This window comes from Calidris pugnax, unplaced genomic scaffold (assembly GCF_001431845.1).
Source record: "Calidris pugnax isolate Ruff unplaced genomic scaffold, ASM143184v1 scaffold17, whole genome shotgun sequence".
NCBI lineage: Eukaryota > Metazoa > Chordata > Aves > Charadriiformes > Scolopacidae > Calidris > Calidris pugnax.
Genome location: NW_015090794.1, coordinates 2910390 through 2934152, shown reverse-complemented (window position 1 = coordinate 2934152; position 23763 = coordinate 2910390). Strand labels below are relative to the sequence as shown.

Below are 23763 nucleotides of genomic sequence, written 5' to 3'. Positions count from 1 at the left end.
CCGACATGCAAACTGTATTTCTGTTTCACTTCCTATTGCTGCAAATAAGCTAACAGATACACCGAGCCAGCCAATAACCGGAGAGGATATTGCATCTTGAATATTCTTTCCCCATCAAATGGGGGAAAAGAACAACGTTTGGAAATGGCACTTTCCCAAGAATTTGTTCAGTTTGAACAAGTTGTGTCTGCATTTACCATTCCCCCTGGATTTCAGTGACGGGGAGGAAACAGAGCGGCACGCAGACGAGTGCCTGAGATCTGTCCGTGTTTTGATTTTACATGAGTTTAATCAAGGGTAGTGGAAAACAGGGGTTTGCCTCCTGCTTCTTGTAGTCACACTGACTTCTTAATATTTGTTTCCAAGAGAAAAAAGCGATCATGTCTTTACCCAGGGGTAAGTATGTGGACACAACAACCTTGAGACAAGATGTGGGGCTTTCTCCTTCTTCAAAGCCTGTTGGAGTCAGCCCTACCCACCCAGCGAAGGGCTGACTTCAACTACCTCTACAGAGCTAAGAGCGGTGATGTTTTTCAAGGACATATGGCTGAACAGAACCGGTTTATGAAAGCTTACCAAGTTACCTGTTGTCAGCTGGAGGATTTTAAGTGATGCTAGCGTCACTCTGTGAAGCAGAACATAATTTCCAAGCAGATGGCTGAGGCTAACGCACCCTGCTTCACAATCCCAGCGCTGGGATCACTGGATGGCCCATGGGAAGCCCAGTAATGGACAAGATGAGTTAATTCAATTTCTTTACCAGGATCGGCCATATTTTCTCTGTGGCAGAGGGTAGCAGCGGGATGTTCCTGATTTGGCAGGCAAAACAATCAGCCACACTTTCCACTTAACTTCTCTAAAATGAAGTAGTGATGTGAAACCTCTCTGTTCTCAGAAGAGCTTTGACAATGTATTTATAGTGAGGGCTGCCTCAGCTGAGCAATCTGAACAAGCTGAAAGCAGGCTGGCTGCGGCCCGAGGGAGCCAGCCAGGCTCCGGCCACGGTTTACAGCCCACCGGCTTCCGCAGCTCCGCGAGGCCTGACACTGCCTTTTGCACCAGCGTGGGCGGTAAAACAGCTTGCCCTTCACATTCCCTGGGCAGCACAGGAGAAGCAGTACTTTGATATATGTTCATTTATTTGTTTGCTCTGAAATGCCCTTGCTCGGCATTCATTAGAGTTTGGCTATTACTGCTTTCAGCCATTAGTCTCTAGAAAAAAACCAAGAGAGTTGATGGAAATATTTGAGAGGTGCTTAGAAATTCATAGTGTTCACTAACAGAGAGAATGGACTTCCTGATTAGCAATACCTTAGCATGCTATCGCTAGAAAGCTACTTAATGCCCTCCACCCTAAGAGATCCAAAAATATCTGGAAAATCATTTATTAGCTGGTTACTCATCCACTTCTGAAATGCAGCCATTTCTCAGGTGGGATTCAGCAGTTACTGTGCAAGTATAAACCCAAGATAAGTATGCTAGAAAAAAAAAATGCAGAAAACTTTACTAATTGAAAGTGCCAAGGGAAGAGTTGGATAGCAGAATTCAATTAATTGAGATAACGTCTGTTTTGAACAGAAGAGTTAATATCTCGTACTTGCATAAAAACTGAACAAAAAACCCAGAGGGTATCCAAAACACTTCCCAGCAGTGCAATTGCAGGTTTGGTGTCTCATCTAGTAAAGCTATTCTTCGCTTCTTCTCAAAATATTTCATAGCACAAAAAGTTTGGGGTTTTTGGCAAACCAGTAATCTAATCTGGTCCGGTCACTGGGCTAAACTCTGCCTACACAAAGGTGCACAACACCTTGAGAGGAACTAGAGGAAAGGAAAATAAGATGTCTAGCTGTTTTCCTGACCTGCTTAGGACCACAACAGCGAGTCACATCGTGTAGGGCCTGACCAACAAGTTGACTTTGGTGGTTGTCATCTGCTCCCTGCTCGGTGTTGCAGCTAAGCAGGGACGGTAACGCCAGGAGAGCTGACAAGGGCACGGGGCAGCATCCGAGCAGCCTGAGCCATGCTTTGACACGCAGAGCTTCTACAGTTCTCATTTGAGCTACAGCGAGCTTCGCTGCCAAAGGAGCTCTCCCGGCTCAGCCCTTTTGTTATTGTCGTTTCTGCTGGCGTTACACAACAAAGCAAGATCCACAGCGCAAGTTCTTGGGGAAATAAAGGCCACGATGTTTGCGTAATGCGTGTGGCATTTGTAGTGATATACTGAAAATAAGAAATGCTTCGTTTCTTAACTGAGCGTAGCAAATACTGAACAGGTCCTCGGATTCAAAAGAAAGATGTAACCTGACATAAAGGAAATTTGTGGGATGGGTTGAGATGAGTAATTTTATTACAGTGAACAATCTCGGGCCCAGGACTCTGCAGCACACACGCATTAAAATAGCCTCCCTGAAAAAGATTTTCATCTAAATAGGAAATGCAGGCAAAGGCTGCTGAAACCACTATTTTTAGCCCCACTTTGCAGAAAGGGAAGTATGGCTACAGAAGATGAAGTGACTTACCTGGAGTCTAGCAAGAATCTTATGATTAGCTAAGGACTGAATTTTGATCTTTTGAGTCTCCAACCACATGCTCTAGCCATACAGACCTTGTCTTATATACCTTGTGTATCTTTTACCCCATCTAAGAAGCATGACACGAGGCACAGTCGCAGAATCCACTTGTTCACACTGCTGATAGCTGGGACCAGATCTCAAAGATGGAAGAGGCAGGGAAAGCCCAACTTTTCTTGACTGTACTCAGCATTTGAAAGAAAAGTCCCCATCCAGCACCATCCTATATGGAGACTTGAGTTTAAACCTAAAGCTTGGTGTCCCAAGAAAAATGGAGGCTTTGAGGGACTGCATGAAGTAGCTGCCTGGTGTCTGCTGGGGGAAAGACATTAATTTAACTCAGCTGCTTTCTTTCTCATGGATCTGCTAATTCAAAGCAAGGCTCCCATCAAACTCTGTGGGATTTCTTCCTACCTCTTTCCATGCAGAAAGGCTGGGTTGCATCCCTGTATCTCAAAAGGAACAGCTTTGCTGAAGTCATGACTGTCTTGTGACCTTCCTTCCAAATCCTCTTTTTCCTCCATAAAGCATCCAGAGCAGATGACAACCATGCCAAGTAAGTTTGATCCCTTCTCTGACTGAAAGCAATGCCTACATCACCAACATTCCCCTTACCTCTGTCTGGTCTGTGCACGAGCCCACACGTGTCTGCACAAGCAGTAAAAAGATTGATTGAGGTACAACAGCATGGACCAGCTCACCTTTAAGCAAGGTCCATATCTGGCTCCCATCTGCTGTTGGCTGAGGCCACAGGAGGAAGAAAGCAAGCCACAGGAGGTAATCCAACGCAGCCCCTGCCACCAAGAGGACCCTTGAAGGCTGTCCACAGCTGTAGTCACTTTCCTACAAGCAAGCAATGCCCTGTAGTACACACACAGAGCGCTCTGTGTAAGAAAGCGACTGTTACAAAATCATCAGATAAAATTCATTCGCTGTAGTACACACACAGAGCGCTCTGTGTAAGCAAGTGACTGTTACAAAATCAGATGAAATTCATTCGTCCTTTCCGCGTTAATGACCTGATAAAAAAGCCAGAACTCATCCATATATGACCAGCTATGGGCTGAAGATCAGGTAGGAAACATGCTGGAAATTGCATCCAGACAGTGTTTTAGGAAACATGCTGGAAATTGCATCCAGACAGCATTTTGTTATTGAAGGCTGTCCACAGCTGTAGTCACTTTCCTACAAGCAAGCAATGCCCTGTAGTACACACACAGAGCGCTCTGTGTAAGAAAGCGACTGTTACAAAATCATCAGATAAAATTCATTCGCCCTTTCCGCGTTAATGACCTGATAAAAAAGCCAGAACTCATCCATATATGACCAGCTATGGGCTGAAGATCAGGTAGGAAACATGCTGGAAATTGCATCCAGACAGTGTTTTTACTTCCAAGTGCAGATTTTAGCTGCAGGGCAGAGAAGTGACACATCCCTCATTTAGGTAATTATACAGGAGGTATTGCACGCAAGTTTGAAAAGTAACTGAAGTCACCAAAATCTCCTTCCAAAACCACAGGAAAGGGACTAGCATGAGGTAGCACAGTTGGTATCTGGACAAATCTGCTAGCTCCAGAGAAGTGTGAGAGACAGACAAAAACTGAAGTCACCAAAATCTCCTTCCAAAACCACAGGAAAGGGACTAGCATGAGGTAGCACAGTTGGTATCTGGACAAATCTGCTGTTCCAGAGGAGTGTGAGAGACGGACAAGCCAACAAAATGCATCCTTTGTTGCCCTCTACTGTTTGCTTGCTCCAGATGCAAAGCAAATTTTCTCCTTACCTTCTCCCCTGCGAAGCACATTGCAGTCACAGACAACAGGAGCCAAGCAGCATGATGGTATATGATGTCATGGAGGGAAAAGCTGGAACCAAGGAGAGGTTTCTGCATTAGGAGTTCCCTAAAGCCAACCCAACAGCCTGCAGTAGCACAACGCGCAGAAGCAGAGGGCACCTTTCAGCAGGAAGCGACGCAGCCAGGTGATGGGAGGCAGGGGGAGAACTCAGCAGCCCCAAAAGCCAGGGCCACCATCTAAGTGCTAGACTGTGCCAGACTCTGTGAGCCCAGACCAACGCCGGCATAACTTTCCAGGCTGGATTAGCGACCCTTCACTAGCCCAGTATGTGCAGACAGGATTTTCACACATCGAGGAAAACGGAACAGTTTCAAAGCTTGGCAATTACACTAGTGCTGCTTGTTACGACTTTACTTCTGGAAACATTAAGAATAATTAGAAAAATGAGGAACTGACAGCACTAACAGATACCCCAGCATCAGCACAGAGAAAGGTACTGAGTCCCATTTATCCTCAGTTGGTAAGAACCACCCTTTGTTCCAGAGTTTTGCAAGTTGTGGCAAGTTTTCTGAGGTGCAGTAGGTGGATGCAGCACGCCAGCTACCACCAGCTCCCTCGACTGAATTAATTGTGCATCAGTGCAGACACACCTGAACTGGCTGTGACAGGCAGCTCAGAAGCATCACGTGTTGTTCACATACAGCTCCCTGCAGGACTTGCCACTCCAGCTCAGTGCTCCAGGTGACCACAATGGTGACCCTCATCCCCTCAGACAGCCCTCAATGTTCTAACTGCTATTATTTTTGCCTATATGCTATTAGCTGTGGTTTTGCTTTATTATATATTTCCTATTAGCCTACAAAATCGAGAGTTGACTTCACACCTTGTTGGCAGTTTCTACTGAAGGGTTTATTCCTGACTACACAAAATACTGACCACCTCCTCTCTATCATTCAGAAAAAAAAACTGAACAGGCACTCCAGGGATGGGGAAAAGAAAAATAATAAAAATCAATGCTGATAGGAAGCGGTGAAAAAGCAAAGCAAAATCTAAACCCTACCCTCTCCAAGCCTGTAAAACTCCAGCAGGAAGAAATATCACACACTGCCTGTAACAGGCTGGAGCAAAAGACACATGCAAGCAAAGCGACTCTTGGGAATCTTACTGTAAACAGGAGACTGTGTACACCCAACACACCGCAAAGGAACAGCTAATCCCTGGAAAAATGTTAAAGACAGAGTGGTGCTTCTGCCAACATCTGCACTTGTTACTTGCTTAAGCAACTCTGCCTCCCATTCATGAAGCAGACAACTCCCATGAGGCTCCCTGCTCTTTGCTTTCAGGGAACAAAAAAAAAAAAAAAAAAAGAAAAAAGCTATGAATACAAACCAGTCTGTGAAAACAGTAAGTCCTTTGTGAAGCTGAAAGGTTGCCCAGGTGCCTGTTACACAGGAGCAGCTCTGGAGGAAGGTTCCACAATCTCTTTGGGGACCATCTGATCCTGACTGTCCTTTGTCTTGCAAGGGATTCCCTATTGATAGGAACCTTCTTTCTGGGAAATGCCATGGGATGTGCACGCTTGTGTGGTCAATATGTAGTTAAGAAACGTTGCCCTCCAGTAGATAACACCCTGCCATCCTGCTCAAACTCAGCAAGAGTTGAGCTATTCCCAACTATAACACTACCCTTAATGCTGTTAGAAACATACAAGAAAAAAAAACTCACACTTGAACCCCATAAAAAAATCCTACTGCTCCCCACATAAAACCAAACTCCAGTCTGACAGGGAAGGACCTGCTGTACAAAATCACTGCATTCTTGTAGCTTCTTGGCCCACAGAGAATTGTGTCAGTTCAGCAGCACCACAGAAAAGGACCAGTTGCAGCCCCTGTTTGTCTGCTCCATACACAGCCAGAATCACACAACCTCAGCTGAGCAATCAAGGTCAGATGGAAACACATTGGCATGCAACGGTTGGACACACCAGCACTATATGATGCCTTCTCCTAAGGTCTCATGCAGTAGAGAAGCCAGGAATGAACTCAGTTGCTTTATTATTTTCACATCAACAGGAAATATAACTTGAATACAGATATTTTTAAAACTAGATTTAATCAAGTGCATTTAGAAGAGAATTCACAATTTTCTGTACACAAATACAAGTATCTTCAATAGAAATTCCTTACATAAGATTAAAACTTGAGATGTGGTACAAATGAGCAGCAAAAAAAAAAAAATCCCCCCCTCCCCACACACTCAAGTCCGCAGAGATAACAATATGCCTGAGAAATACCTAAGTCAAAGCTCTTTTGCAAAGCCAGAAACATGAGAGAACAGAGTGCAAGCATAGATTTTTTTACCAAATGGCTACTTAGCAAAGTTACAAAGTGCCCTAATAACATCTTAACAGCCACAGCTGGTGGCCTCATTATTAGGAAGCATTTGCTAAAGATGCTGGCTTCAGCTTTAAGGCTCTTTCCCTACCCCTGCACTGCTGGCAGAAGGGGCTTTTCCTTCTCCACACATCTACCACCTCCTTGAACACAAGGTGACAAAAATTTTGTGTCACCACAACTGCTCCCCCAGATTTTGAGCAGGATCCATGTTTATTTTCCTCTCTACACTCTTAATATGGGGACAGACACTGCAGTATGCTGGAAGGTTACCACGCACCTGCCCATCACCAACAGCTTGCCAGCAGAAGAGAGCAGTGGTCCCAGGACTCGGCCACAGAGATCAAGTGTGCTTGCACAAGCACGTGGAACTCACCAACCCAGCCCATTTTCAGTATTAAGACAAAAAAAGGATGAGACAGGTGTTTTACCAACCTGCTTGTTTACAGTGAAGCAAATTTACGCTGGAAGAAATCTCATCATCTGCTCCATGGGTGATGAAATTGTCACAGAGAATAGCTGAGGGCAGACTGGAAAGGAAGAACAGTAAATTCCTCCTCTAGAACAACCAAATCCAGAAGAAAATGCCTGGCAACACCCCCAGCTACTAAAACTACCCTGACAGAACTGGACAATTCAGGTCAGGCCTGACAAAAGGGCAGGGCTACAGCCTTTCTGTTGGTCCTCTCTCCACTAGCAGATATCAATGTGCTTCATTTTGGGGACTGAGTTTATTACTGAAAAGATAAAAACCCAGGCCTGGAATTTAATTGTTCTAAGAAATTCAACATGTTAATAGGGCGATTTTCGCATCCTACTTTCAAGTCACAAGTCAGATTGCTATCTTCATGAAGTATCTTATCACTGGTTTTGTTGGGTTTGTGTTTAGAAACGTTATTACATTAAAAAAAAAACCCTTCAATAATAACAGGTCCATAAAATTTGTCTCCTCCTGTTTTAACAACTAGAAAGAACTTGAATGCACCATAAAACATTCAAATGTATTTTCAAAGTTCTTATTGCTTCACCAAACACTAAGGTTTAGTACACAGGTTTGAAGAACCAAAGTTCTTAGATATGAGCTGTCATCACTCTAATACTTTTATAATAAGTCTCACTAACAGTTCCAGGTAACACTATCAACAAGAGTAAATTTACAAATGTACGGTAGTGCATGAAATAAGGAAGCTCACTAAAACACACAAGAAATCCTCAGCAGGAAGTACAGAAGGAAAAAGCCTACTATTGTCGTGGGTTGTGCAAATTCCTGCAAACTCTTCACAGCCAGAAATGCAATAAGGGCATGACATGACTATCTACTTTAAGAACCTGAAATTCTTTTGACTTTGTTTTGGAAATGCAATAAGGGCATGACATGACTATCTACTTTAAGAACCTGAAATTCTTTTGACTTCGGTTTTTTTTTTTTTATAAGCTGTCTCTTTATAAAAAGAGACACATGTTTATATGCATTGTGGTGTAAATCACACTGCTGTTTCACTTGAAGCTGAAATGCACATTTATGTATCAATATACTGATGCGGTATATTTTACCTCGGAAAAAATATACATAGCATGGATTCTGAGCAGTTTCTACAGAGGGAACCTACCCCAGGGACTCCTTGGAGTCCCCTGTGCAATAAATACCATGTAAACCTGACATCGCAGTCTTAAGCAGGACTCAAATACTGTAGGGGGCTTGCAAAGTCCTTTTGTTCTACAGGGATTTTTAGCTGGGGAATAACACCAGATCAGGGGATCGACCAGGTCAGCAAGTACCAATCAAGGATTTCAAAACTAGAGGGACATCTCAGAAATACCGTATGCTAAACAAAGCTAAATATGCTTCATTACAGGTATCAGTCTCAAGCTATTTTCACAACAGACAGAAGTTCACAGCAGAGACGAAGAGGTTATTGGCTTTAAGAATAAGTATTTCAGTAGAACTTACCATTACACCATTTCTGAATACAAAGAAAATTAGCAATCAATTTAAGACATTTGAATTTCACCCAGCTGATACTTCATTCCATTCATCAGATGTGGGGTTTTTTTTTGTCCTGCTTCAATTTCTCTTTCTACGATGCCCTCTTACATGGTAAGTTGAAACACAAACATAAAATGAGAAATCTGGGCTCTATTGGCTTTAGTGTTTGAATTAAATGCACCCGCCTTCAGGCCTTTTATCAAAGGAACTGGATGCAAATTTACAAACAAGCATGAAAGATCTCGGAAAGAGAGATTCAGGAGTACAGACTTGGAGAAAACTCATGCTGTGTTTTGTGCCATCAGAACAACAGAAATTAAAATTACAATTAATCAGATGCATTTTCTAAAACATCAGAGTAATACCTGCAGATAAACGTAAAATGGCACAGGGCAGCCCTCTACAACTGCGTTCAGGGAAAACAAATTCTAGTCACAGAAACGCCCCCAAAATAATGAAATGTCATTATGAAAAAGTCTCCATGAGTTTGTCAGTGGCTTAATTTCACAGGTTCCTAGCCATTCCTGTGTTGAACGTAAGGCCTCAATCCCTCAGGTAATATATTTATGTAATAATTTATCAAAATATTATTAGGCTAAGATTTTCAAAGTTACTTTTAGAATTGGTTTACCTTTATTTCCACAAGCCATACCAGTCACACACACAAGCACACAACCACGCAGTTCTTTACTCGCACATCTCCCTGTAGTGACTCATGGCCATATTGGTCTGTTAGATTTCCAAAGCAGTCTCTATGGATTAATCACAACTACCGTCTTTCCAACCATCCCGCCAGCGTTCATCCACACGAGAGCAGTCAAATTCAGATTTCCCCAGTTTCCTGTTCACTTCATTATGAAGAAGACACAACCACTGGGAGAAGTTATTTCTGTTGCTAGTATCAGGCTGATTTGTACGCAATCTGCAAACAGGGAAGAGGAAAAAAATGTTACTTTTTTACAGCCACCAACTTCAATACCCAAAGCGGGCACGTAGCACACAGACAGCCAGAGTCGTCTTTTCTGCTACTGAGTCCTGAGAGAGTCCTAAAGAGAATCCAGAAGAAAGCACACAGAGATCAGCAATTATCAGAGGCCAAACCTCCCCTACAAAATACCAATGGCTGCAGTTGGCTTTAGTTTCATTCACTGCCTCATCTGGTCAACTGGAAAACACAGGAGTCAAACAGCTTATCTATGATAAAAAGCAGTAAGTACTTGAGCTCATGGAAAACAGCAAATAATTAATAATTGAAAAAAAATATGAAAAAACACTGAGCATTTGTTTTGCCACGTGATGCCTGCTAAGTCAATAATTAGGTTTCAGACTTTTTTGGTGTGTATTCATCATCCAGAAAAAAGGAGTTGAAATTTTGAGAAAAAAGTCGACAGTAACAGGAATAGAAAACTTTACTAAACATCACAGTCCATTTCAGTTTCTGCCTCCACTGCTGAGGTTGCCAATAAAGGGGCTTTTGGGGGGTAGAAAAACACTTGCCTCCTGAAAGCCTAATTACTTCAAGTCCCAGTGTAATTTCACAACTAAGCACAACTCCAGTTTGAACCAGAAAATCCCAAAATCACCTCAGGGATGTCTTGGAGGCAGCACGCAATCAAACAGCATGAGAAAAGGTATTTGTTTTCTGAGTGAATGTATCTCCGATTGATGCAATAATGGAAGAAATCACTTCAGGTAGCTACAAACCCCAACGGCAGGAAGAGCTGCTGATATGCAAATAGCTGCATTTCAGGCTAGCCCCTTCAACAGCAGCCATCAAAAAAAAATCAAAACCCCAAGGATGAGGCAACTCACCTTTCCCTCAGATCCTCAGCGCAGTGCTCGCAGGGGTAAAACTTGGAGAAAAGGTTGATGAACTCTCTCATCTCCTTCTGCTGGGCACCGGTGGGGCGGTCGGGGTAGTAGGCTGCCATGGTGTGCAGGAAGGCCCAGGTGCTGCGGCCCAGCTGCTCGCTGTCGAGGGGACAGTTCGGCGGTGGCCCTCTCTCCTCGGCAACTGTCTCGTCCTGGAGCAGGAGAGAGGGTTGTGTGAGGGGGATGCCAGCGCTCGGTGTGAAAACAGCCCCTTTGCGCTCAGGTGGGAGGGGGAGATGGGGGAACACAGGCCCTTCACAGCCTCTGTGGGGGATAACGACAGAGCCGCCCTTCACACCCGGGGGGGAGAAGATGGAGGCCCCCCTCACACCCCCACACAGGGGTAACCCTCCCCCTGGCTCCTTCACACCCTCAGGAGGCGGCCACACAGCCCCATCACACTTGGGGGGACAGGACAGAGATCCGTTCCACATTTCTGTGGGGGCTGGACGTACCACAGCCCCCCCAGGTCCCCAGAGATAACAGCGGGGGTTCCCCACGCCCCCCAGTCTCCCCGGAGAAACCGCCGCCTCACCCCGCCGCCGCCCGGGGCCGCCCGCTTCCTCTGCTGTTGGAACCAGCTCTTGAAATCCGTGCAGGCTCGGCAAGGCTTCTTGGACTGCTCCTCCGCCCCGGAGCCCGCGGCGCCGTGCGCGCCGGTGAAGGGGCCGCTCTCGGTACCCGAGAACGGCGGAGCGCCGCGACACTGCCGGTCCTCCCTGGGCGCCGCCATCTTGGCGCCGCGGTACACCACGGGTCGGGGAGGCCGTGGCGGGAGGCCGCCATTTGAATCGTCCCCGGTTCCCCTCTGGAGGGAGCAGCGCGGGGGGCCGAGGCCGGGGACGGCACCGAGGCCTCGGGAGGGGCGGGAGGGCCTCGCTGTACCCCCGGCCGGGCTCTGGCTTCAGGGACGGGGCCCTTCCTGTGTGCAGATGAGGAGGCTCGGCCCGGGCGTTCACTGTTAAACACCGAAGTGCACGTTTCTGATGGTTTTTTTCCCAATACAGCAGCAGGCTCTGGGTTTTAACGGTGTGGTTGAGGAGAACTGGGTGGGTTTTCCTTCACACAGCGCAGTGATGTGGGCCTTCTGCCAGTGATTGTCCACCTGGCATCTCTGTGTGTGTGTGTATATATATATATATATACACATTGTGTGTGGCAAAGCTCATGGCACAGAGCAGCTCTCCTACATGCCAGCAGTGGCAAAGGGCACCTCAGCCTTATCTCCAGCACAGAGATACAGTCAACAGCGTGATTTAAAGAACAAACAACAGGCCGAGAGAGTTGGAGAAGCTCGGCCTGGGGAAGAGAAGGCTCCAGGGAGACATTATTGTGGCCTTTGAGTACTTAAAGGGGGCTTATAAGAAAGATGGGGACAAGCATTTTAGCAGGGCCTGCCGTAGGACAAGGGGTAATGGTTTTAAACTAAAAGAGTGTAGATTTAGACTAGATCTAAGGAAGAAATGTTTCACCATGAGAGTGGTGAGACACTGGCCCAGGTTGCCCAGAGAGGTGGGAGATGCCCCAACCCTGGAAACATTCATGGTCAGGTTGACTGGGGCTCAGAGCAACCTGCTCTTGTTCAAGATGCCCCTGCTCACTGACAGGGGGTTGGACTAGGTGACCTTGAAAGGTCCCTTCCAACCCCAAACCATTCTGTGATAACTCAATTCCAACTTGTACACCTATAGCAGAACACACCCATACATGTTTTAACACCCAGGTTGTAAAACCGTATTGAGGAACGATTTATTTTTATTTTTGTTCTGAGAGAGTTTGCACCTTTTACACAAGGGCAGGTACATCAAAGAAGCAAGGCCTCGCCTATGGCTGAGTGCAGCTGGGGTGAAAGAGAGCCCAGGACTTGCCCCAGGTCTTTGGTCTTCAGCAGACATTCAGCAGTTCTCCTGCTCTTCTTTTGCTCCTGGTGAGCCACAGGTTTTGCGAGCATGTGAGGATGGTGACCCAGCTCTGGTTGAACCTGGGTGATGATCTAGCACTGCGTCAGTTTCAGAGCTGGGGCTCTCACCCCTTGGAAAGGTTAATTCACTGCAGCTTGGCTCCTTGCTAAAAGTGCAGATAAAGCTTTTGACCGATTTCACCACCTGAAGTGCGAGGTTAGTTCTTGATGGGCATCAGAAGATGAAAAGTTGGAGGGCAGCACAGATTTGCTCTTTTCCTTCCTTTTGGCTTGATGTTGTCATGGCATTAGAGGATAAGTCTCCCTCTGTGGAGAATGCACTCTAGAATGTGAATTTTCTATCCATTTCCACTTTTCACCTCTTCATGCCCTGCAGAACATGTGAAAAATACGATTATTTTGTTTAATACAAACAAATGCATGGCCTGGATGGAGAAGAACTAAAATATCATCTTAAGAAATCTCATCTTGGCTGGCTGGGGTAGGTTTTTGCCTCCCCTCCCTCTTTCTCTTCCCCTTCAGGGAGCACCAGCCCTTTTCCTGTCCCTTCAGGCAGTCACGGCCTGGGAGCCCTCTTAGCAGCTCCTGCCCCTGCAAAGAGCTGTGTTTCTTCACATCCTATTCCTTCCAGGATGTTCCGTAGCCTGTTTGAAATGCAGCTTGAGTCTTTTGCCTGATTTTAAGTGCTGTCGTGTCGCCAATTCTGCCAAGACACAATTTGTATGAAAGTTGCTGGAAAAATACTGCTCATTTTCAGCTGTTACCCCCTGATATATTTAACGCAGCATAGTGTAAAATGTTTAGTAGGCAATGCGTCATTTTAGAGAAATACTTCAAAGACTTGCCCTCAAAAATATTTAACAACTTAGAGTGCTTTACATGGAAATGGCTCATCTGTTTCCTGGTCTGTGTAGAACTGAGCTGACGATCTGGATTTCCATCTTTAGGCCTCCTGTTTACCAGTGCTCCTTACTTTTTTTATTTGCAATTTCGTGAGAACATTTATTTACTGATATTGGTGAGGGAGAGAGAAGAGACAAGAGTAACTGATAGGATCTACTGAAATGGCTTTGTCTAAAGTTATAGACAGCTATATATCTAAATTTTACACACGAAGGAAAGATGAAGTAGGGGAATAGACATTCTTTATGTTTGTTTTCTTTACCCACCAATAAATATTTAAATGATGTTGCTGACATTCATTTTTTATTTTTTAATTGAGGAAAAAAAGGTATGCTGGTTTCTGGAAGAGGGACCCGGGGAATTTCCTACAGTGTTTTATTGCTTAGCCTTCAAGCAATTAAATAGTTGCAGAGATGTTTCTAATTCAAAGCAATCTCCTTGTTCAATGTTAATAGTCTGTTTGCTTTCTTGTTAGTGATTTCGTTTATTGAGGTCGTTAAAATATAAGCATGTTTTACTTTTATTTAAAAGGGTAAAGTTCATAACCTGGAAAGAAGCTGTTGCTTACAGAGGGATTTGTCAAGAAGGTGTCAAGAGGATGGGGTCAGGCTCTTCTCAGTGGTGCCCTGTGACAGGACAAGGGGCAATGGACACAAGCTGGAACACAGGAAATTCCATCTCAACATGAGGAAAAACTTCTTTCCTGTGAGGGTGCAAAACAGGCTGCCTGGAGAGGGTGAGGTGTCTCCTTCTACATAGATATTCAAAACCCTCCTGGGTGCGTTCCTGTCTAGACTTCTCTGGGTGACCCTGCTTTGGCGGGGGCTTGGACTAGATGATCTCCAGAGGTCCCTTCCAACCCCAGCCATTCTGCCATTCTGTGATTTGGGCTCAGTGTTGCTCCCCCTACCCCTTTTCTGGTTGGCTGTAAGAGCAGAGCTGGCTCTTTAGGAAAAGGTGCTCCCCATTTTCTCCCTTTGCTCTCATGGTCAGCGTTATCTAGTTTCAAAGCAGGCAAGGAAAAAAAAAATAGGGAGACGCTCAGATTCGAATCAGAGAGAGGAAATCCACTTTCCTGTCTCTAATTGAATCCGAGTGCAGAGCCTAATTAATACCGACACATGAGCTTGGTGGGATGGAGCTCTGGGGGCAAAGGAACCCGTGGTGAGTCCCAGCCAGCCAGCATGGTGCATGCTCCCACCCAGCCCTCTGTGGTGCAGGAGCTGGTGGTGGGGTAGAGCCTGTCACCAAACGAGGTCCTAACGAAGACCCCTCCTAAAAGCAGCTGCTTCCTGGGGGCAGGGAGCAGAGCACGGCTCTGTCCCGTGCTGCCCAGACAAGGCTTCCTCCATCCATGGTCCAGGTGCCTGTTGACACCTTGCAGTGCTCCTGGGCACGGGCACTGCCAACAAAGCACCTATTTTTCAATTACTTATGTCTGTGAGACCGGGCTCACTGAAGTTTGCTGCATCGGTGCCTCTTCCAAACAGCTGCGCAAGCTGTGACTGGAATAGGGTAACCTGCAGGATGGCACTGACGGTAATTACCAGGAAGCATTAGCAAAACCCGCGCTCGAGCAGATGAAAAGGGTGTGTTTGCATTTCTCAGAGGAAGACTTCTGTTTGATCTTCTGCTATTATCTTGGCACTCGATAAGCAAGAGCTTGGGAACTGGCAGCTGGCAGTGGGCGCATGTGGATGGAAGAAGAAATGGGCTGGCAACGGGAGATGACCCGAATTTGAGGCCAGATACGCATCCTTCTGCTCGCTCTCTAGCAAGAGGTTGGCACCTGGGGACAGACACCCCCCTAGGGATGGACACCTCCCTGGTGACGGACACCTTTTGGGGATGGACCCTTCCCTGGTCCTCTGAGCCGTGTGGCACCGCAGCCAGAAAGTCAAGTCAGGATGGGCAAAACGCGTGGCACAGGCATACCCAGACCAGGCTTCGGATGAGGACAAAGGCCTGAGCTTAAGAACAGGTCTTGAGGAAAGGAGGGGTGACCCCAAGAATCCGTCTTGAGGAAAGGAGGGGTGACCCCAAGAAGAGGTGGTCCCAAGGAAGGGTGGTCCCAAGGAGAGGTGGCCCCAGGGAATTGTGGCCCCAAGGAGAGGAAGCCCCAAGGAGAGGTGGCCCCAGGGAATTGTGGCCCCAAGGAGAGGAAGCCCCAAGGAAGGGTGGCCCCAAGGAGGGGTGGTCTGAAGGAGGGGTGACCCCAAGGAGAGGAAGCCCCAAGGAGAGGTGGTCCCAAGGAGGGGTGACCCCAAGGAGAGGTGGCCCCAGGGAAGGGTGGTCCCAAAGAGGGGTGATCCCGAGGAGGGGTGGTCCCAAGGAAGGGTGGCCCCAAGGATGCTTCACACAGCTCTTTTCCCAGCAGTGTAGCCCCAGGCTACAGCAGAGTGCTTATTATGTATGGATATGATTATATCTGCAGAAAGACTGCTAATTTTCAAGGATAGTGGGCATCCCAAGGAAGGGTGGCCCCAAGGATGCTTCACACAGCTCTTTTCCCAGCAGTGTAGCCCCAGGCTACAGCAGAGTGCTTATTATGTATGGATATGATTATATCTGCAGAAAGGCTGCTAATTTTCAGGGATAGCGGGATTAATGACCAGAGAGGACAAAACTCTGCACAGCCCACTTTCTAGGATGCAATGGGATCTTAAAGTGTAATCACCAGCAGAGCCAGTGAGCCTGGACTGCCTGCTGGGATGTGTTTCTCTCCAGTACTGCAGTAAAATTTAGATTTTGACAAGAGAACAAGGAATAATACTCACAAAGCCGCATTCTTCATTTGGGAACATAAACACCACTGACTTTTCATTAATTTATTACTATGCATTTATTTTAAGTTCTTTGGAATTGAGATTCTTACCGTGTTTTTTGTGATGGTTTTATAGACACCTCCAGTCAACGTAACTGTTGCCCTCTCCAAGGGAATACAGCAACAGGAAGCCAATTTTTATTTACATGGAAGGACGTGAGCCTAAAGTCCAACCAGTTACAACGCCAGCACCAGGAATTAGTCATGCAGTTGTTTGTGAAATTACAGTCAACTAGGAAATAGCAGCATCAAAAAATAATGTGTATTTCCAGGTAAGTGAATCATATTGTAACAGCTTTGCTTATATGCAAGAAATGCATCACCTCTGAAATTTCCCAAGGCATGAATTTGTCTCCCAGTTATCAGGAGGGAGCCTGCTGCCAGTCTGGCACGTTTCACTACCAGGGAACGGGTGAGACATCGATCACAGTTCAGATCCATCCAGAACTATTAAAATCAGTTCAAAACAGTCCGAGGTGTAAGACTTCACACAGACTACACCGCGACTCTTCCTTGCTCAAAGCTGGGGGTCTGTACCCAGCGACTGCAGTACATTATTTTAAAGTTTGTGCTGTGTGGATCCTCTTGCTGACTAAAACGAGAATTCCGAACTAGCTGTGTATATATCTGCAACGGCAGGGATAGGGAGAAAATCAAATTATTCTGTGCAGGTTGGTACAGCCAGCGCTCTGACGTTTGTGTCGTGCTCCAGTCTCTGTCTCCCACATCCCAGACTCTCTCCGAGCATCCGTGGAATCAGTTAATGCATTCTGAGCACAAACAGGGCAAAATTGGTATTTTTCCTTTTGTGCTCTTGAAAAACAAAGCACAAAATCTTCAGCCAGCTGCTCCTGTTCCTCTTGGCCTTGTGAGAGGAGAGCCCTCTGCCCTCTGCGAACGGCAGGAGAGTTCAAGGTGGGCTCCAGCATGGACATGGGCTTCTGCTGCTGCAGCTGCCCCATAGGAGCACCCTTTGTTTTAGTAAGAAGACGCTATTTGAAGTTCATTTAAAAATGTTGTGTGGATTTTGTGGGTCTTTCCTTATCAGTGTCTCCCATTTTCGCCTCCTAAAAGTGAATGACCCTGTTGCCACGAGAGCTGTGCTTTCAAAATTGCTTGTCTGCTGGGAGGACAGGTACAGCTGGAGGTTTCTGTCTTTTTCCTCATCCATTTGCAGCTCTCCCTGGTTGTGGTGTGATTCCGTTTTCTAGAAGCAGATCAAAGCATGTGGACACTAGTAAGTCTCAATCACCGGTGGAGGAAGAGATTCCTCAGATCACAATTGCCATGAAAATGTATTCAATCATTAAGAATTAAACATTAATGAAACAACACTTCTCCTTCCGCGTTATTCTTCTCCCGGCCAGGCTTCGGAGTGAAGATTAAATATTGTTTTCGGGGGAAGGAACGTAAAGGTCTTGCCTTTGGTCTTTTAGGTGGACTTTTAACTTGAGCTCCAAGAGCTGATGTTAACACCAGGAGAGATAAGGCACTTTGCATATTCTGCTTATGGATGGCTGTGGGGAATGAGGAAGGGGTAAGAATAGCAGAGCACTTCTCTGACTAATCTGGGAGGAATACAACGGTGTTGTCTCTGATTAGGCTTTGCCATATTTAGCACGAGGTAAGAATAGATTTTGCCCAAGTGAAAACAGTATTTCTACGTGTTCACCAGCACTTGCTCCTCTTGCCGTGGCTGTACAGGTTGTGTCGCTGGGGTTTTCCCCTGATGGATTTCGGAGCGTGCAGGGCCTCCTGGAGGCTGAAACCCCTTGGAAACCGAACCCTGCCTTCCATCTCCCTTCATATCCCATAGACAGGTCCCAGCACGAACACCCGCTGCATTAAACACCTTTTTTTTTTCTTTTTTTTTTTTCTTTAGGAAATGATGCAGAAAACTTTCTCGTGCGGGGGCTTAAGTTACATTCTCCTCCTTCCTGCAAGTTTTCTTCTTGAATCACGCTTTTGCCCTTTGTGTAACCTTAGAAAAACACACCACTTCTATAAAGGAGCTATGAAATTATTGCAACAAGTGCTTAGTAAACAGGGGCCTGTCTGTCGAAGGTATTTCAAGGAAAATTTGCTCCGGTGCTTTAACCCTGCTCAGCCAGCAGCTGTGAGGTTTGAGGGAGTTTGATGTGCTGCTGTGATTTTACACCAGCCATCTGGCTCTGTGGTATCAGATACCCAAGGGACAGGACCCCCTGTGTTGTGCTGGAGCATGTCCAGAGGAGAGCTGCCAACCTGGTGAGGGGTCTGGAGAACAAGTCCTATGAGGAGAGGCTGAGGGAACTGGGCATGTTTAGTTTGGAGAAGAAGAGGCTGAGGGGAGACCTCATTGCCCTCTACAACTCCCTGAAAGGAAGTTGTAGAGAGGTAGGTGTTGGCCTCTTCTCCCAAGGGAATAATGACAGGACCAGAAGAAATGGTCTGAAGTTGCTGCAGGGGAGATTTAGATTAGATATTGGGAAGAATTATTTTACTGAGAGAGTGGTCAGGCCCTGGAACAGCCTGCCCAGGGAGGTGGTGGAGTCACCATCCCTAAGAGGTATTTAAGAAACGTGTAGAAATGGCACTTCAGGGCATGCTCTAGTGCCCGAGATTGTTGATTTGTGTCCGGTTTTGATTTGTTTGTGTGGGTTGGTCTTTTTTATTATTTTAGGTTTGGGTTTTTTTTTATTTTTTTGGTTGGACTCAATGATCCCAACAGTCCCTTCCAACCATGAGGATTCTGTGTTGTGAGCCCTGGTCTCCTGCGTGGGGGCAATAACCAAGATTAAAAGGAGTGGGATTCATGCTGAGATGGGAGGGTGGCAGAAGAGAGCAGAGGGGAGAATGACAGCCCCCCTCCACATGCTGGCTCACAGAGATTGCATGGAGTTCCCTTGTGAAAAAGGCAGGTGAAGGGCTTGTAGAAAATGAGCACTCCCTTTTGCTCAGAGTCTTTCTGAATTGGATTCCGCTGCCCACTGAAAAATGCTTCAGTGAAATTAGGAGGAAATGAAATACCTTCTTCTGGATTAGATATTGCAAAATCTCTCATCCCAGCCTGTGTGAAAGTTCAATTGCTTCCTTTGTTTAAGAGGTGAAGGATATTTTTGTCAACTCCAGTGTTTGATTTTTTTTAATTCTTTTTAAACAAGAGTCTGTTTCTCTATTTATTGGAAGTCTAAAAGCTCTTTGTACTCTTAAAATCAGCTTTTAGCAGCTGGGCTTTTCATTAAAGGTGCTGATAGGTCATGTGTTATCGCAGGTGACCTTCAGGAACAACAAAGGCCAGGTTTTGATCCTGAAGGTGGGAAAAGATACAGCTCTCCTGCCAGCGTTGTGCCAGCCAAGGGCCCCCCTTGGCTGTGCCCACGGCTCCTTTCCATATCTCTTTCTTGCAGCCGTAGTATCTCAAGGGTGGTTGGAGGATTTTGTCTCTCTTTGCCTTTCCCTGTTGAGTTTGCAAGAGGTCAGCGAGTCTCACCTCTAGCAGTTCCCCCCATTCAGGGCATGGAAAGAGAAATGCCTGATTTAGAGTCCAGCACATCTGCAGCCATGAGATGTGCAGGTCACTGACCAGCCCAGACCTGGCTTCTGTGTATGATAAAGGCTGTTTGTAACACGGCTCCTTCTCTTTTGTGTGTGTGTGCATTTGTGACACGGCCATTGCTTGTGTGACTTGGAAAATGGCTGTGTTGGAGCTGGAGACAAATTGCCTGTGGCTACCTCCGAGCATCCGCACGCTCAAACTCTGCTTCTGGCTCCCGTTGGATGGAGTGAGGGATTGGTCCAGGCTCTTGTCCCACCTGCTGTACTCTGGTTAAACACATCAGATGAAGTTATTCCTGATCCAGACTGAAAGGAAAAGAAAAGCAGACCCCTCAAATATGAGGAGAAACTTCTTCACGGTGAGGGTGACAGAACCCTGGAACAGGCTGCCCAGGGAGGTTGTGGAGTCCCCTTCCTTGGAGATTTTCAAGACCCGCCTGGATGCTCCTGAGTAACATGCTCTAGCTCTAGGCAATCCTGCTTCAGCAGGGGAGTTGGACTAGATGATCTCTATGGTCCCTTCCAACTCTAAAAAATTCAGTGAAATTCAGTGAAATTCAGTGAAAGTGTTTATTTGTGATGGAGATTTTATACTCAGTGGAGGAAAGCTGGTCTTGTAATGGAAATAGCAGAGGGAGCAGCCCGGGTGGCCAGGGGGACTCCCTGAAACCACTGGATGACCTGCCCTATCCTTCAGACTGTGGGCTCTTTTGGGGCAGGGACTCTGGTGTGACTCCCCATGAGCATACCTTAGTCACTTTCTGTGACACAAACAGCATTTTGTGTACCCAGAGCAGCTGGTTATGGCAGTGGTGATGCTCTCCGAGGAGCAGGAGGCACAGCTCCACCTTTGCCAGGCGTACGTGACTTTCTTGGAGCAGGCTGCAGAGCGCCTGCAGCTAATACGGAGGGAAACTTGTCCTTCCTTGGTATTGTCAAACCTGGGCAGTCCCCTCCTATATATTGCTTGTTAATTTATGACCTCATTTGGACCTTGTAAAACAGCTAAAGAAAAAAGTGACTGCTGTCCTCATAGCCTATGAAAATAAATAACTGGTGATGAAACAGCAGCGCCCAGCAATACTGACTGAGTTTTACTTCTTCCAGGCATACCACTCCTACCCGTCAGTTAATGATTACATGTAAGGAGGTACCAATTTATGGCAGGATAATATGGAAGTAGTAGAAGAGATAAAGTAAACTTGACGTAACATCAGGGAAACGGCTTTGGTTTGGGGCTTTTTTGTAAGCGTGCTCAAACGCATCCAGCAAGGAAGTGGAATTAGTGGTCTCTTCTGATCAGTTATCCATCCTTCCCAAGAGAAGTGGCCCTCACCTGTCAGGGTTTTGGGAAGGAGGAGCAGTTAGGCCGTTGAGGAGCCCTTGTGCTGATCCAACCTGGCACAGCCCTGCCTCCGGTTTCACGGATAGCATCACTCTAGGCTGTATGACGTGACTCATTAAACCAATCTCTTGGGCAGTTTCTTGACACGAAACTCGATAGCAACCAGAAAATGATACTTGATACTCGATGATAACAACTGCAGAGCCCTGAGCAGAGCTCTCTGGGATGACACCAGAGGTGTCGTTAACCCTGAGCAGGGCCTGGCCATTCTTCCCCCCATCCCTCTCTTCTGCATTGCAGTGACCTTTGCTTCTACAACACTCTTTCTCAATAACTAATTCTCGAGGTTTGAATAGTTTTGCTCATACTTTGCTTTATCCAAAATGCCTGTCACCAGCCAATCTCCCCCAGAAAATCAGCTCTCCAAACTGCATGGCTGGTTCTTCAGACCTGCAGACCTCCACCTTTCACCTTTCTGGTGTAACATCTCCGTGTACGTTTTCCACACTGCCCTTCTGCTTGAATTCCAAGAATGGTGAAATTCGGCAAAGTTTTTGAAACTAGCAGCTGGTGATTTCACTGACACCCGCAGTACCTGCGGACGTGGAGCAATGTGCTGCCTCAACCTCTCCTGGCCATCTCCCATGCATACATAGATTGCAGCTCCTCCAAGATCTTTATTGTCTTTAGCCTATCCTGTTAAGGGTAAACATGTTTAAACCTTTACGGTCTTGGAAATACATTGTGTTTTGTGTTTACAGTGAGACAGGAAGCCAACCAAATGTACTTTGTTGAGTGTCTTGGTTCCAGCAGTCGCCGAGAGCCACACGACAAGCCCTGTAAAGGTGAGCTTGGCCCCAGCTTGGCTGCTGAGGAGAAGCCTGTGAGCGTGGACCTGATCACAGGGAGTTGGTAAAGGGCTTTGCCGCCTCAGAAACTGCCAGCTTCTAGATAAGAACGATCATAAAGAAGAAACTCGCTGGATTAAGTGATTTCCTCTCCATCCATAACACTTTACCTTTTGAACCCGGTAGATTTAACAGCACGTGTGTTTTCTGGACCCTATATGAACAGAGGGATGAAGGGTCCTATTCTGGGACAGTTGAGGACAGCGAGCTGCTTTGCATTGCCCTTCCGTGGGGCAGCTCCTGCCTGGCTCCCTGAGCCAGGAAGTACCTGGAGATGCCATCAAAGGGGTTTTCCCACCAAACCCGTGCACGGGACCAAAGTGCTCTCTGTACAACCTTCTCTTCCCAACAGAGGCCATACATCCCGCAGCAAGAGATCAAACTGCCACAAAACCATTTCCTTTATCCCCAGAAACTGCCATCCTGTTGTGCAGGAGCAGCCTCACATGCTCATGAAATGCAAACCGAGGCCCTGCTCACCATGTTTTCTGGCCATCCAGAAGGGATCTTCTTTGGCTTCCATTTCAGATTCTTTTTTTTTTTTTTTTTTAAGTAGATGAAAAATCACCTGCAGCTGTTGCTGAGGGTTTTTGAGACACCAGGTGTAACTGGAAAATGAAAGGCAAAGCAGCGCTGAGCCTCTCAATTTGGGCTCCAGTAATTATAATGATTCAATTTAGGCTTCATCAAAGAAGAGGGGGAGGGAGGACGGAGAAGGCGGTTTGATCACACAGAGGCCCATCAGCAGAGTCATAACCTGAGGCACGCTGAAGGCAGCAGTTCAGCGAAAGGACAGGCTTTCCAGGGCTGTAATTACCGGTCCGGCAGTGCCTCCGGGCAGTGGGAGCTGGTCCATGGGAAGAGCTGCTGGTTGCCCTGGGTGGGGATGATCCCGCAGCAAGAGATCAAACTGCCACAAAACCATTTCCTTTATCCCCAGAAACTGCCATCCTGTTGTGCAGGAGCAGCCTCACATGCTCATGAAATGCAAACCGAGGCCCTGCTCACCATGTTTTCTGGCCATCCAGAAGGAATCTTCTTTGGCTTCCATTTCAGATTCTGGGTTGTTTTTTTTTTAGTAGATGAAAAATGTTGCTGAGGGTTTTGAGACACCAGGTGTAACTGGAAAATGAAAGGCAAAGCAGCGCTGAGCCTCTCAATTTGGGCTCCAATAATTATAATGATTCAATTTAGGCTTCATCAAAGAAGAGGGGGAGGGAGGACGGAGAAGGCGGTTTGATCACACAGAGGCCCATCAGCAGAGTCATAACCTGAGGCACGCTGAAGGCAGCAGTTCAGTGAAAGGACAGGCTTTCCAGGGCTGTAATTACCAGTCCAGCAGTGGGAGCTGGTCCATGGGAAGAGCTGCTGGTTGCCCTGGGTGGGGATGGACACCTGGCTTGATGCAAGACAGAGCACCAGGCACTTGGAGCTGAGTCTCCATCACATATTTACAGCTGAGAAGCTTTGGGACTTCCTCAGTAACAGCCCAGGGACGTGTTTGTTCATCCTTTGCTACAACAACATCAGCATCTCCCACTAATTTCTGAGAGCATGCAAATATTAATAGAGCTACCAGAAATCCATTTAAAACTAAGTATCTTAGCAGGTGGGAAAAAGCAGTAAGGAGAAGGGATTTGTCACAGCTAGCACACACGTCGAATTGTGCCTGATTTGTGCTTGACAACAAGCCACGTTCCTAAACGG

General features: G+C 46.5%; 1 protein-coding gene across 2 annotated transcripts; it reads right to left on the bottom strand.

Annotated features, from left to right (window-relative positions):
- Positions 1–6459: 6459 nt before the first annotated feature.
- On the bottom strand, positions 6460–11351 carry GFER (growth factor, augmenter of liver regeneration). 2 transcript variants are annotated; one of them, XR_001411325.1, is made up of 4 exons: positions 11154–11351; positions 10559–10770; positions 8156–9668; positions 6460–8088 (listed from the first exon to the last, which is right to left on the bottom strand). XR_001411325.1 is itself a non-coding variant. In XM_014936748.1 (3 exons), exons 1-3 carry the CDS (start codon positions 11349–11351, stop codon positions 9506–9508), a joined length of 573 nt encoding a protein of 190 aa, XP_014792234.1. In that variant the 3' UTR covers positions 8120–9505. The 2 variants fall into 2 exon arrangements, 1 of the variants encoding a protein (XP_014792234.1); XM_014936748.1 differs by lacking the exon at positions 6460–8088 and having other exon boundaries at positions 8120–9668.
- Between the last annotated feature and the right edge of the window lie 12412 nt (positions 11352–23763).